This window comes from Lactuca serriola, chromosome 8, assembly GCF_051521515.1.
Source record: "Lactuca serriola cultivar US96UC23 chromosome 8, Lser_US96UC23_V15, whole genome shotgun sequence".
Taxonomy (NCBI): Eukaryota; Viridiplantae; Streptophyta; class Magnoliopsida; order Asterales; family Asteraceae; genus Lactuca; species Lactuca serriola.
The window spans coordinates 70,813,303-70,827,839 of record NC_136415.1 but is presented as its reverse complement, the minus strand read 5'-3'; the positions used below and the strand labels follow the sequence as shown (position 1 = coordinate 70,827,839).

The 14,537-nt window shown below is 37.2% G+C and overlaps 2 protein-coding genes and 1 pseudogene across 2 annotated transcripts; 2 read left to right on the top strand and 1 right to left on the bottom strand.

Moving 5' to 3' along the window:
• The first annotated feature begins 3,268 nt into the window (after nt 1-3,268).
• LOC145067007 (toll/interleukin-1 receptor-like protein pseudogene) lies at nt 3,269-3,673 on the top strand (annotated as a pseudogene).
• A 4,588-nt stretch (nt 3,674-8,261) lies between these two features.
• On the bottom strand, nt 8,262-9,059 carry LOC145067006 (uncharacterized). Its single transcript, XM_079014236.1, has one exon. The coding sequence runs from the start codon at nt 9,057-9,059 to the stop codon at nt 8,262-8,264; it is 798 nt and encodes a 265-aa protein (XP_078870362.1).
• A 1,018-nt stretch (nt 9,060-10,077) lies between these two features.
• Nucleotides 10,078-13,183, top strand: LOC145067005 (disease resistance protein Roq1-like). Its single transcript, XM_079014235.1, has 4 exons — nt 10,078-10,589; nt 11,096-12,206; nt 12,298-12,546; nt 13,160-13,183. The coding sequence occupies exons 1-4, from the start codon at nt 10,078-10,080 to the stop codon at nt 13,181-13,183; spliced, it is 1,896 nt and encodes a 631-aa protein (XP_078870361.1).
• The last annotated feature ends 1,354 nt before the right edge of the window (nt 13,184-14,537 follow it).

The window sequence follows — 14,537 nt, the reverse complement described above, 5'->3', positions numbered from 1 at the left end:
ACAACTAAGTATGATGAATCTTACTAGTGCACTAGACTTAAACTTAACAGAGATGGGCTTTAGGGGAGATCGCAGCCCAATACACGACATCGTAGCCCATGAAGTCCCAACTGCAATTTTGTTGGTTATTTGGGTCATTTCCTTAAAATTTCTCTATTTCTTGGTAACTAATTAAGAATTTTGGCTAAATTTGTCTGTTTCTAACTGTCAACAATTTTACCAAGATAAAATCGTTTTCAAAAGAATGTTCTTTCCATCAATTTTGGAAAGTAGAATAGATTCAAAAACTCATATGCAAACATAATTGGTATTCAAGAATCTCAAATTTGTGGTTGGAACAGATTTCTTGTTTTTTTTAGTGGCTCTAACTTTGATTATGCAGTTAATAAAGTATTTATTTGTATTTTGTATATATTTAATTGTACATATTAAATAGTAAAAGAATAATAAAATTATAATTTAAGTATGAACAAGAGGATAAAATTGAAATGGGATTAAAATAATGGATAGAAAAAGAACATAAAATTGGTAAGTGGATAGATGATTAAGCATGTTTATGCAAAAACAAGCTTTTAAGGAAGAATTAGGGGATGTTTGGCTAAGCTTATTTAAGGAGCTTATCAGCTTATTAGCGGTTACACACCGCTATAAGCTAAAAAAGTGTTTGGAGAAAAATAGCTTATTGCGGTGGGAAACCACTAATAAGCCATTTTTTCATAAATTACCTCAATCTAACTTATTATATAAACTAATAAGAAATAAGCTTTTTGCCAAACACTGCCTTAGACAAATAGTAAGTCATGTAAAAAAAATTCTAAAAACCTTGTTCAGAGGTGTTTTAAGTTTTGGGTTATTTGACAAATTAGCATGAAATAGAATTTTTTGATATTTATGAAATTTTTAGGTTTTGGAGGCGAAAATGTCAAATATAGAAGTGTGACTACCAAATGTTGAAACTCCAAAACTTAGAATAAATATGTAGGAAATTATATAATTACTTTCTCATTATTCCCTCGTTGACAGAGAGATGTGTGAAACGGTGGAGAAAGGTATCCACTAACTCAAATTGATTCAAGTTGAAAGAAGAAATTAAGGAAGAAATCGAAGTATAAGCTTGCAAAACTAAGTTGATTGCAATGTAAAGACCTTAGAAAGGGAGTCTACTAAAGTCTGGTGTTGCTGGAAATTTGAGGTATGTTCCTCAAACTGATAAATTGATAAAGTATAAGCTATCAATAAAGAAATTGAAGTATTAATACAGTTTTATACAAGTTTTTTGGTCAATTTTTATAACAAGTTAAGAATAGTGTTGATCTGGATTGTCAGAAACGTATTTTCATCTAATTTACTCAAATTAGAGCATCTCCAATGGTAAACCTATGTTATCACTTAAAGTTATTGTCACATCATCTATCTATTATCTTTGACCTTTAACTAAATTGCATCTCCAATGGTTAACCTCTATGATAATTTTTTTTAGAAGTTTACCTAATTGATCACTATCTATCTAAAATGTTTTATAAAACCCTTTCGTTTAATTAGTTGTTCTTAAACATATCATATTTTAGTAACTATGGTTTGTATTAAACTTTACTATGGTTTATAATATATAAATGTTTGTAATGTTTAATAGAAATAAATATGTGTTAAAAAAATAAAATTTATTTAAAACTAAAATAAAATTAAGGGGTAAAATGAACTATTATTACAGAGTGAGGGGCTAGATGGACAAACCATTATAGTATATTGACCACTCAATATATATTGAGTGGTAACTGAAATGAGATGGAGTCATAGGCTTAGGCTTAATGGAAGTATGATGTAGACCCATATATCATCTGTAGTTTTGGGCAGGCAGGTTTGTAAAGATAAGCGGTATGAAACTAATAGGTTAGGGTTGTATGTTTATATGATGGTAAATTAAAGGACTTATACCGAACGATGATTATGAGTGAATTTTATAATAAATGGTATAATTGTGAAAGTTGTAATATAATAGTGACTTGGTGAAGAATCATGAAGGCTTTATCTGTGAGAGATAGATGTTGACATTAAATTATAACTGTGTACATATCCGTTGTGATCCAAAGAGAATGAAATCTAGGAAACAATAATGTGGGATATTTTCTGCTGGAGGATGATGATGCTAGAGATGAGGAGACATTAGATTATGTTTGTTAGGAAACTACTAGAGGTGACACTGCTTCATGAGAATTTGAAGATGAAACTAGGAGAGATGAGCCTGAGTTGTTTTCCCTTGTCATATTTTGGGGACAGAATCTGTTTCAAGGCGGGAGAACTGTAATACCTACAAATTTTGAAATACTAATTATGTAAATACAACCTAAGTTATTATTTGATATATTCCGTATCTTGTTGTATGGAAGGGTAAGTCAAATAGCGGTGTATATGTATTTGGAGTAAATGCTGAAATTTGGGGCTATAAGTTATTTGGCAAATAACATAATTGATGAAATATAATTTTAGGGTGGGAATGTACGTACAATCCAGAAGTGTGGTGGCCAAATGCTGAAACTACAAAACACGATGTAAATATATAAGAGAATTATAACTATTTGTTCATTACATCTACTCGATGGCTAAACCTATTTAGAGAATTGAGAGAGAATAGTCAAGCGGTGGAGGAATGAAAGGCATTCACTTAGTCAAATCGATTCAACTTGAAAGAAGGTATTAAGGAACAAATCCTATGGAATTGAAGTACAATCTTGCAAAGTAAAGAGTCTAAGGCCTCGTTTGTTTTTCTACAAAAGTACTTTTTTAGCACTTTTCCCTTCTGGCGGGTAGACATTTCGCAAGTGCACGTCTTCTTCCACAAACTTGGAAAAAGACAAAAGACATTTAACCACTTCCAAAACAAACGACACCTAAGTCTCTAAGAAAAGAGTCTGCTAAAGTTTGGTGATGCTGGGAAATTTCCTCCATGTCTTTTAAGAAAAATTTCAATGTAGAATTAAAAGTAAAAGATTAATCTGTATAATGTGATTGTGTGTAAACTAACTTACATCACCTAAACTGATTCATGTCTATCTTTTGAATCATGACTTGTATTATACTTTCAAAGGTGTTTTTATGACAAAAAAAAAGAATGTAGGGACTAGTTGTTAGATTTTGTACGTGGTAATCTGACGAGGTTTTCTATATATGATAACAGGTTCTATTGGAAACTCACATTTCTCTATATAAATTTCATTACATTGATGTGCTCAAACCACATGCCTTCCTATCTCAACAAATTGACACATCGATGGCATCTTCATCATCATCTTCTCCTGCTCTAGCTCCAGTCATTTCTTCTCAGTCATGGAAGTATGATGTTTTTCTTAGCTTCAGAGGAGAAGATACTCGCAAGACATTTGTGGATCATCTCTACATGGCTCTTGAACGAGATGGGATTTACACTTATAAGGACGACGAAACACTTCCTCGGGGCAATTCAATCCGTCCATCCCTTTTGAAGGCTATAGAAGAATCTCAGATTGCTGTTGTCATATTCTCTGAAAACTATGTAGATTCTTCATGGTGCTTAGATGAACTTGCATGTATTATGAAATGCAAGAAAACGAAAGGCCAAATTGTTATGCCCATATTTTATGACGTGGATCCCTCTGAAGTACGAAAACAAAAACGAAAATGTTGTATATCAAACTAAGAGACACGCAAGGAAACCGACAAATAATATTGTGAATTATATGTCGATTAGTTGCGAATAATAAATTCAATTTATTATTATTAAATTTACCAAGTTTCGTCCGAAACCAGATCTATCCTTCTCGATTAGATCTGATTATAAGAAAGGTAGAAGAAGACTGTCCTGTTATTGGACAAATTAAACACAAGACAGAAAAGTAAAACCGACCTGTTGATTGCTGACTTGATCTTGAAGCAACTGCACAGATCAGATTCCTGTCCTTAAAGGTTTTTACTTCGCTTGTATTGGCTGTAAGCAACAAAGTTAAACCCCAGGATTTAATGCAGCTAGATCGATATTCCAACAACACTGGAAATCGACAAACACAAAGCGACTACTCGGAAACTAGAAGAAAAAACCGCAGTGAGAGGGAGAGAGCTTTCAGATTTTGTGTGTGTTCTGAATGGCTCCTAGGGGGCTATATTTATAGGTATCGAAACCCTAGAAGGCATAAACCGGGCCCCCATAGGCCGGCCCCAGAAACCCTAGGGCGACAGCTTGCTCTCCAAGCAAGCCGTCTCCTGATCCTTCTAGAATGCCCCGATGACTTATCCTTCATGAAGTCAACGTCGGTCAACCATTTGACCGGGTCGGTCAAATCGGCTTGACCCGAACTCACCAAAAATAAAAGCTCCTCAGCTCAGTGCAAAGTGCGCCTAAATCGCGCCATTTCGCGCACTCGCGGCGTCGGCTAGTGCTAGGCTAGGCTAGGCGCGCGCGTGGGCTTGGGCCATTCCTTTGATCCACTAAAGCCTTTGAAGGCTTACCAAGGGAATAGGCTTATAAACCCTCAAAAGTTTCTTCTCCCCACCAATGTGGGATACAAAGGAAATTGCCAACTTGCAATTCCTTTATATATATAAAGTTCCAACAATCCCCCACCAAGTTGGTAAGTTTCCTTTCACTCAGACAGATGATGTCACTTGGGTGTCACGAAGATTAAACCCTAGTTTAATGAGAACAAACAAGAAGAGACCGATTTAATGGTATCCTTATAGGTTTAAACCATGAACCTTAATGACCTCTCCGGTTTACCCCCACACATCACAAGTCATATTTGTGTTCTCCCTGAGCGCTATTATGGCCATGCGCTATAAATCCTTTTCATGACCCTTTAGAAGATAAACCACTAATCTTCACTTGAGGCGGCACCACCTCTAGATCATATAGGCATAGTTTTACAACATCTTCGTTGCTTAGATGTCTCCAAAACTACGTTAAGAGTCGTAACTCAACCTCATTCTCGGCAACGACGCACTATCCTACCTCACATAGATCTATCATGAATGATAGTACCTTCTATCGTTAGTAATTTCGTTGTTACCCTTTAAACTTGAAAATTAGGAGCACTAATGTCAAGTTGGGTTTCCATCACTAAACGATTCTATTGTGGTTTTAGACCCATGACTCTCGTGGTAGATGTAACCAAATCTCTCGTCAGAGGTTTGGTAAACGGATCTGCCAAGTTCCTACTTGTCTTGACATAGACAACCTTGATGGTACCACTTTCAATTAGTTGTCTCACAAAATTGTGACGCAGACCTACATGTCTTGACTTCCCATTATATACCGCATTATATACTTTAGACAGTGTGGCCTCACTGTCACATTACATGGGTATTGAAGGTATCGGAATATCCCACAAACGTATATCCATAAGTAGATCTCGAATCCACTCTGCCTCTTTGTCTGCTGCTGCTAAGGCAATCAACTCAGCTTCCATCGTTGAATGAGCTATGCATGTCTGTTTCTTGCTCGCCCAAGAAATAGCACCACCAGCTAGAGTATAAATCCAACCACTTGTGGATTTTGAATCACTGGTGTGATCAATCCAGCTGGCATCAGAATAACCTTCAAGTATTCCATTAGATGATGAATATGTCAATTCAAAAGTACTTGTCCTTTTCAGGTATCCTAGTACTCTACCCACTGCTTTCCAGTGCTTCGTCCCTGGATTAACTGTATACTGACTCAACTTGCTTACAGCGAATGCGATGTCAGGTCGCGTGCAGTGAGTAGCATACATCATGCTCCCAAATGCACTAGCATATTCTAGTTGGGCTACAGCTCGACCAGAATTCACCTTAAGTTTCACACTTGAATCAAAAGGAGTGTTAAATTCTTTAATGTTCAAATGTTGAAACTTTGTCAGAATTTTCTCTATGTAATGAGATTGACTCAGAGAAATCTGACCACCTGTCCTCTTCACCTTGATACCAAGAATAGTATCTACTTCTCCAAGATCTTTCATCTTAAAGTTCGAGGATAGGTATTTCTTCGTCTCAAGAATACCTTCTAGGTGAGTGCCAATGATCAACATATCATCAACATAAAGACATATAACTACTATGTAATCAGATGTATGTTTTGAGTAAATACATATGTCAGCACTATTGTGCTGAAAACCAAAGGCAGTCACAGTGGTGTCAAATCTCTCATGCCACTGTTTAGGAGCTTGTTTCAACCCGTACAAAGACTTAACAAGTCTACATACTTTGTTTTCTTGTCCAGGTATTACGAAGCCTTCAGGTTGCTCCAGGTAAATCTCCTCTTTGAGATAACCATTCAGAAAGGCTGTCTTCACATCCATTTGATGAATGTACAATCCCTTCAAAGCTGATATTGCTATGAGAGTTCTAATTGAACTAATTCTAGCAACTGGGGCATAGGTATCAAAATAATCGATCCCTTCTCGCTGCCTATAGCCCTTTGCAACCAACCTTGCTTTATAAGCAGATATGGATCCATCAGGATGATATTTCTTCTTGAAAATCCATTTGGATCCTATGGGTCTTCTCCCCTTGGGCAAATCAGCTAACTCCCAAGTTCCATTACCCATAATTGAATCCATTTCGTCATTGATTGCTTCCTTCCACATAGGAGCATCCCGAGACGTCATGGCTTCAGTAAAGGTCTTAGGATCATCATCCAAATTAATTGAAAAGATGACCTCTCTCGTCACTTTCTTTTGTGTTCCTTCGACCAAATAAGAATAGAAATCCTCTCCAAAGGTTTTCTCAATTCTAGCCCTAGTACTTCTCCTTGGTTCCTCCACAATGGGAGGAGGTGGGAGTATTTCTCGAGAGGTACTTGTAGGTGTTGTATGACTAGAGTTTTCTTCATCCTTAGAAAACTTGTCCTCAAAGAATTCCACATCTCTGGATTCCACAACAACACCAGAATCAATATCTAGTAATCGGTAAGCTTTGCTATTTTGAGCATATCCAATAAATATACTCTTATTAGCTCGTGCTCCCAATTTGGTTTGCTTAGGATCGGGAGTCCGATAATAAGCAACACACCCCCACACTTTCAAATAGTCTAGGTTAGGCTTTCTACCTTTCCACAACTCATAAGGGCTTGTAGGAATCACACGACTAGTGATCCTGTTATGAACATAACAAGCAGTTAATAGTGCTTCCCCCCACAGATTGTTTGGTTGACTCGATTGGTTCAACATACAGTTGACCATCTCACAAAGAGTTCGGTTTTTCCTTTCAGCCAAACCATTCTATTGAGGGGTGTATGGTGATGTTCTCTCATGTTTGATTCCATTCTCTTCACAGAATGTGTCAAACTCTTGGTTGAAATATTCTCCGCCTCTGTCAGAGCGAAGAATTTTGATGTGTCTTTCAAGTTGATTTTCGACCTTAGCCTTATATCGTTTAAATGCATCAAAATCTTCATCTTTTGATCTCAGCAAATAAACATGTAGATATCTACTGAAGTCATCACAAAATGTGATGAAATACCTTTTTCCTCCTCGAGTAAGGATTCCATTTAACTCACATATATCAGAATGAATCAACTCAAGTAAAGATGTGTTTCTCTTAACTGATGGAAATGGTTTCTTAGTGAACTTTGATTTTACACATGTTTCACATTTTTCAAAATCTTTTGTGTCATATTTTAACATACCTTTAGTTTGCATTTTTTTCAATGTTTTTAACATTAGTGTGAGCTAAACGTTTATGCCATAAAGAAATTGAACAAACAATATAACCAGAAAAGTTCACTTCATTCACATTAGCAACCAATCCATCAATTACATCATTACCAACACCCGACACACTAGCAACACTAGAAACACCACACTCAACACTAGGAACACTCACATTACCCTCATCACTAAGACACAAGCGATACATTCCCGAAGTATTGTTCGCCCTCCCAACATGTCTTCTGCCTTTAGTGATCATAATTTTGCCTCTCTCAAGCACCATCTTGAACCCACCCTTGTCAAACTTGTCCGCAGAAACCAAACCCTTCGAGATGGTAGGAACATGAAGAACATCTCGAAGAGTCACCCATTCACCACGTGTGAACTTCAACCGAACATCACCCTTTCCTAGAACTTCAACTCTGTGGCCGTCAGCACAGACGACAACCGTCCCTTGTGGCATGGGGTGGTAGGTGCTAAAGCTTTCTCGATGCCCACAAACATGCACAGTGGCTCCAGTGTCCACGAACCAACCTCAAGCATAGATTTCTCGAGTAAGATAGGAGATCATGAAAATCTCTCCAAGGTTCACGCTGGCCACCATGTCAGTCACCTTCTCGACTGCGTGTGCAACCGGTACTGATTTGCGATCTTTGCATTCTCTTGATAGTGCCCAATCTCTCCGCAGACGTGGCAAGGACCGGCTCTTTTTGGCTTTGAGTTAGGATTCTGATGACCCGGTTTCTTGAAGCTTTGTTTCTTGGTTCCAAAGTTCTTCTTGTTCTGACCCCCAGATTTGCCTTTGTGGCTAGAACTCCCAGCTGACACTTGATGCACACTTTGTCCAACTTTACCTTTCTTGTCCCTGATGCGAGTTTCCTCCTCAATGCGGAGGTGTTTCATCAGATCATCCAAGGAGTAGTCCTCAGACTTGTGCATCATTCTCTTAGAGAAATCTTTCCATGAGGGTGGCAGTTTTGCGATGATCGCACCAACCTGAAAGAGTTCTGGAAGAGAGATGGTGAGTGCGTTCAACTTGTTGACCATGACTTGGAGTTCATGCACTTGCTCCATAATCGATTTGTCATCAACCATTTGAAACTCAAGGTACTTGGACACAAGGTACTTGTTAGTACCTTCCTCATGTGCCTTGTACTTAAGTTCCAACGCATTCCATAGCTCTTTTGGATCTTTGACCGGCAAGTAAAGATCATAGAGCCGATCAGATAGGGAATTCTTGATGTGACCCACACACAATTCTTCGGATTCTCTACGCAGAATCCTTTGCTTTTCCAGTTCTGCAATGACCGCTGGGTCCACAGATTCCCTTTCCTTTGGAATTGGATTATCTGGAATTGGTGGCAGTTTTGGGTCCAACACAAAGGAGAGCTTCAAGACATGAAGCATGAACTTGACCTTTTCGGCCCAACGAGTGTAGTTTTGACCATCAAATTGGTCAAGTTTGGCAAACTCTTGGTTTATGAAGTGGAGGCTAGCAGTAGTGTCTGTTAGTCTGTTGATCGATCACAAAGTATAAAAACCTTTAAGATTGTTGTATATCAAACTAAGAGACACGCAAGGAAACCGACAAATAATATTGTGAATTATATGTCGATTAGTTGTGAATAATAAATTCAATTTATTATTATTAAATTTACCAAGTTTCGTCCGAAACCAGATCTATCCTTCTCGATTAGATCTGATTATAAGAAAGGTAGAAGAAGACTGTCCTGTTATTGGACGAATTAAACACAAGACAGAAAAGTAAAACCGACCTGTTGATTGCTGACTTGATCTTGAAGCAACTACACGGATCAGATTCCTGTCCTTAAAGGTTTTTACTTCACTTGTATTGGTTGTAAGCAACAGAGTTAAACCCCAGGATTTAATGCAGCTAGATCGATATTCCAACAGCACTGGAAATCGACAAACACAAAGCGACTACTCGGAAACTAGAAGAAAAAACCACAGTGAGAGGGAGAGAGCTTTCAGATTTCGTGTGTGTTCTGAATGGCTCCTAGGGGGCTATATTTATAGGTATCGAAACCCTAGAAGGCATAAACCGGGCCCCCACAGGCCGGCCCCAGAAACCCTAGGGCGACAGCTTGCTCTCCAAGCAAGCCGTTTCCTGATCCTTCTAGAATGCCCCGATGACTTATCCTTCACGAAGTCAACGTCGGTCAACCATTTGACCGGGTCGTTCAAATCGGCTTGACCCGAACTCACCAAAAATAAAAGCTCCTCAGCTCAGTGCAAAGTGCGCCTAAATCGCGCCATTTCGCGCACTCGCGGCGTCGGCTAGTGCTAGGCTAGGCTAGGCTAGGCGCGCGCTTGGGCTTGGCCCATTCCTTTGATCCACTAAAGCCTTTGAAGGCTTACCAAGGGAATAAGCTTATAAACCCTCAAAAGTTTCTTCTCCCCACCAATGTGGGATACAAAGGAAATTGCCAACTTGCAATTCCTTTATATATATAAAGTTCCAACACTTCCTCGGGGCAATTCAATCCGTCCATCCCTTTTGAAGGCTATAGAAGAATCTCAGATTGCTGTTGTCATATTCTCTGAAAACTATGCAGATTCTTCATGGTGCTTAGATGAACTTGCATGTATTATGAAATGCAAGAAAACGAAAGGCCAAATTGTTATGCCCATATTTTATGACGTGGATCCCTCTGAAGTACGAAAACAAAAACGAAAATACGGAGAAGCATTTGACAACCATGAGTTGGAGAACAAGAAGAAAATTAAATCTTGGAGACAAGCTTTTGTGGATGACCCTTGGGGATGGCTCTCTGCACCTCGAGAACAAAGCCGGAAATACCATGAAGCCTTGGCCAAGCATGAGTTGGAGAACAACAAAAAGGTTGAATCTTGGAGAAAAGCACTTGTGGGTGCAAGTAACATTTCTGGATGGGATCCCAAGCATGTTGCCAACGGGTAACTTTCTTTGTTTTTTCATTTTTTATGCTTAAAATATGTGTGATCTACAACACATTTATACTTGTATCTTATAAGCTTTTTATACAAATGTTTTAATTATTTTAATAATGCTGATGACTGTGATAAATTGTGGCTTGAATACATCAATTGATCAGTTATTCAGTTTGCTAAGTGAATAGATGTCTCAAGTCCTAGGATTATGGATAACCTTAAATTAAGTTATGATAGACGTTACTATGTTAGTAATTATTATTCCGTACTTAACGCCTCACTTCAAGCTACAACAACAAATTCGTCCTGCTTCACTTTTTGCTGTTTGAAACTATTCAATGTTTACAAATAAAAGGTTTACAAACTACTTGTTATATTAACTTTACAAATTTTATTTTGACTAGATATAAAGGGTCATTAGACTCGTTTTCTTCATTTAATGGTCCATGAAACAAATTACTTCTTTTGTCAGTGTGAGCATGTGTTATATATCCATGTGTATCAATGTGTAGGCATGAAGCAAAGGTCATTAAAGAAATTGTTGACCAAATTTCACACAGTTTAAAACTAGTAATTCCAAGTACAAATGGCAATCTAATTGGAATAACGGCTCGTGTCCAAGATTTGAAATCGGAGTTACGAATTGGATCGGGTGGTGTGCACATGGTTGGGATATGGGGGGTTGGGGGTGGTGGTAAGACGACTCTTGCATCTTCTGTTTATGATGAAATATCCAGGAAGTTTGATGGCTGTTGCTTTGTACAAAATATCCGGGAGGAATCAAGTAAGAATGGTTTGGAAAGACTACAAGAAAAAATTATTTATGGTATTTTGAAACAAAAGCAAGTGCAGGTGGGGAGAGTTGAGGAAGAAAAACGAATGATAATGAGTAGGTTATGCCATAGAAAGGTCTTGATTGTTCTTGATGATGTCGATTGCATTGAAAAACTAAAAGCATTGGCTGGATTACATGATTGGTTCGGTGAAGGAAGCCGAATAATTATCACAACTAGAGATGAGCATTTATTAAATATTCACAAAGTCGACGTGATACACGAAATTACCTTGTTAAAAAATGTTGAGGCCATGGCTCTCTTCTGCAAGCATGCACCTCGGGGTGACAAACGTATAGAAGATTATGAGCTACTCTCAAAAGAAGTTGTTAACTATGCTGGTGGGCTCCTGTTAGCACTTACAGTTCTTGGTTGTTTTCTATGTGACAAAGGCATTAACGAGTGGAGGAGTGCGTTAGCCAGACTGAAAAAGATCCCAGATACCAATATTGTGGAAAAGCTAAAAATCAGCTTTGATGGACTTACAAAGGATGAGAAAGAGTTGTTCCTAGACATTGCATGTTTCTTGAGGGGATCCTGCCGGTATACATATGAAGAGAGAATGATGATGCTAGATGCTTGTGGCTTTCACCCTGTTATAGGCATAAAGGTGTTGGTACAAAAGGCTCTCATAACTATTACAGAAGATGGAGAGTTTGATATGCATGATTTGGTACAAGAAATGGCACACTACATTGTTAGAAGGAAACACCCCAAGAATCCTGAAAAACATAGTAGAGTTTGGAAAGTGGAAGATGTTTTAAAAAGATGTTCTATGGATGTAAGGATGGTAATATTAGGCTACCTTTTCATGATATATATGTATGTATAAAGAAAAATTTTGAACTCGATGTTGACACCATTTTGTTTCACAATCACAGAACCTTGACACGATTGAAGCTATAGGTGTTTCGTGTTTTTGGAGTGTCGAATCACAACATGTTCTTCAAGTCGCTGCAAACATGAAGAAACTTCGTTGGATTGATTTGAGTCAGAAATATGTTTCAAAGAAACTATTGGTTGTGACTCCACTTTCATTAGTTATAATGCCAAAAAGTTTTCCACCAGGGGACCTTTGTTGTCTAACATTGAAAAACATCAATGCAAATCAACTTTGGGATGGTTGCAAGGTAATCCTTATTGTTTAATCACTTTAATGGATGAAAGCAAAGTGAATGGCTAAATTAATAATCTGAGTTGCTTCCTCTCTCTTCCTCTCTGTCAATAAGACACACACATGTACATAAATGGCAAGATTTTAAAGTATCTCAGTAATCATAAAATACTAGGCTCTTATTAAAATGAATATTTTATTTATTAAAAGTTTATTTCTTTTGCTTATGAATATGAAGCGATTATTAATAATTTTATTAGAAAGTTGGTGGTAATGATATACACATATGATAGTTAGGAAGGTAACTTATACGTCACATCGCCCAACACTTGTAGGACATATAATTTTATGTGTCCTTACTCCTTAGGTTTGTCGGTTAATAAGATCACCCGTATTTTTCAGTATTGTTGTTGTTGACTATAATTTAGTCAATCCGGGATTGAACTGGAACCAAAGCCGTGGTTTTTATTTTTTCTCAAACTTAAATCATTTTCTTCAAAATTAAAATAAACTCAATTATACATTCAGTTAAAGGTTTGGTTTGGGCCAAAAATGTTTAAAAGCTGAAATCGAATCTTTTTAAATCAGCTTTTTTTTTTCAATTTTATTGTTTTTTTTACTTCTATTAGAATTTGAAACATAATGATCAATGATAAATTTTTAAATGTGGCTTTATTTATATAACAAGTACTTCTGATGATAAATTCTAAATCCTCCTATAATTAATGATATTTTTTTTTATATAAAATGTGTTTTAAGGAAGTGATTTTATAAACATGACTTGCTTTACATTCAAGATACCGATTTTGTATGAAAATTTTCGTATCATTAAAAAATCAATTGCTTCCCTGAAGTCAAATTTTCTTTTTCAGTGTGATGGTTTCTGGCCATCAAATTTTTTTAAAAATGTGTTGTTTTATATAAGGGGTTGTTTGATTTAGCTTCTAATTGGGTCTGATAGGTGACTCGGTCCAAAAAAATTTAATCAGCATGTTTGATATGGTCTTTACGATCATGGACTTGGTCCAAGCTTTGGAGCTGATTCAGTCCTCCCTTTTCATTTGCCGGACCGGGACAAAAATTGACATACTTTCTAATTTTGCCCTACGATTGAACGCTTCCGCATGAAGAAAAACCATCGACGACCTGCTGCTATCACTCCGATCTGCTGTTCGACGATGCCAGCTTCCTTCGACCACTCAACCGGAAACCACCAATATTCCCTACATTCCCAGATTCCCTACAGGTGACTTTTCGTTCCCGTTTTCTGCAAGTTTTTGTGCTTGAATTTTGCTGGGATGTTGGATTTTTGTTGTGATGTTCAAGTTTGTTGTTTTTTTTTTGTGTTCTTTTTTCGATTTGTTGTCTTATAATCGAACCATTGATGGTTTTTTTCTGAGAATTTTTTCAATTGGGGCTGTTGATGTTGCTGTGAATTTGGATTTGTGCTGTTGCTGTGAATTTCAATTTGTGCTGTTGCTGTTTTCGTATGGTTAATATTGTTGTGAATTTTGATTTGTGATGTTGCTATTTTCAACAGCTTCCACCTGGATGTTTCTTGATTTGAAATGGACATGAGTCAACATGGTGTGAATTGATGAACTTTGCCTCAGCAATGGTGTAACTTGATGAACTTTTCCACACGTGAAATGCATGCAGGGAGTTCTATGTTAAAACAGTTGATAATTAATCTAGGCATTGAGTTGTATTAGAAGTGGATTTTGTAGCCCTTACTTGAAAAATGTTGATAAGTTATATAAAAACATAAATGTGTATTTGTTTGAGTGCGAAAAATGTTGTTTGAGGGTAATATAGTCATTTTGTACATTCAATCAGATGCAAATTCAAACATCAAGTTCAGTTAGAAGTTAACTCAATGAGAAGTTCAAACCCAGTTAGCGTCTAACTCAGTCAGCTATAATTCAGTTAACGATTATCAAACGACCCCTAAGAGAATTTTATCAAACCAATCATGTTCACAAACATTATAAAATATAACATGGTTCA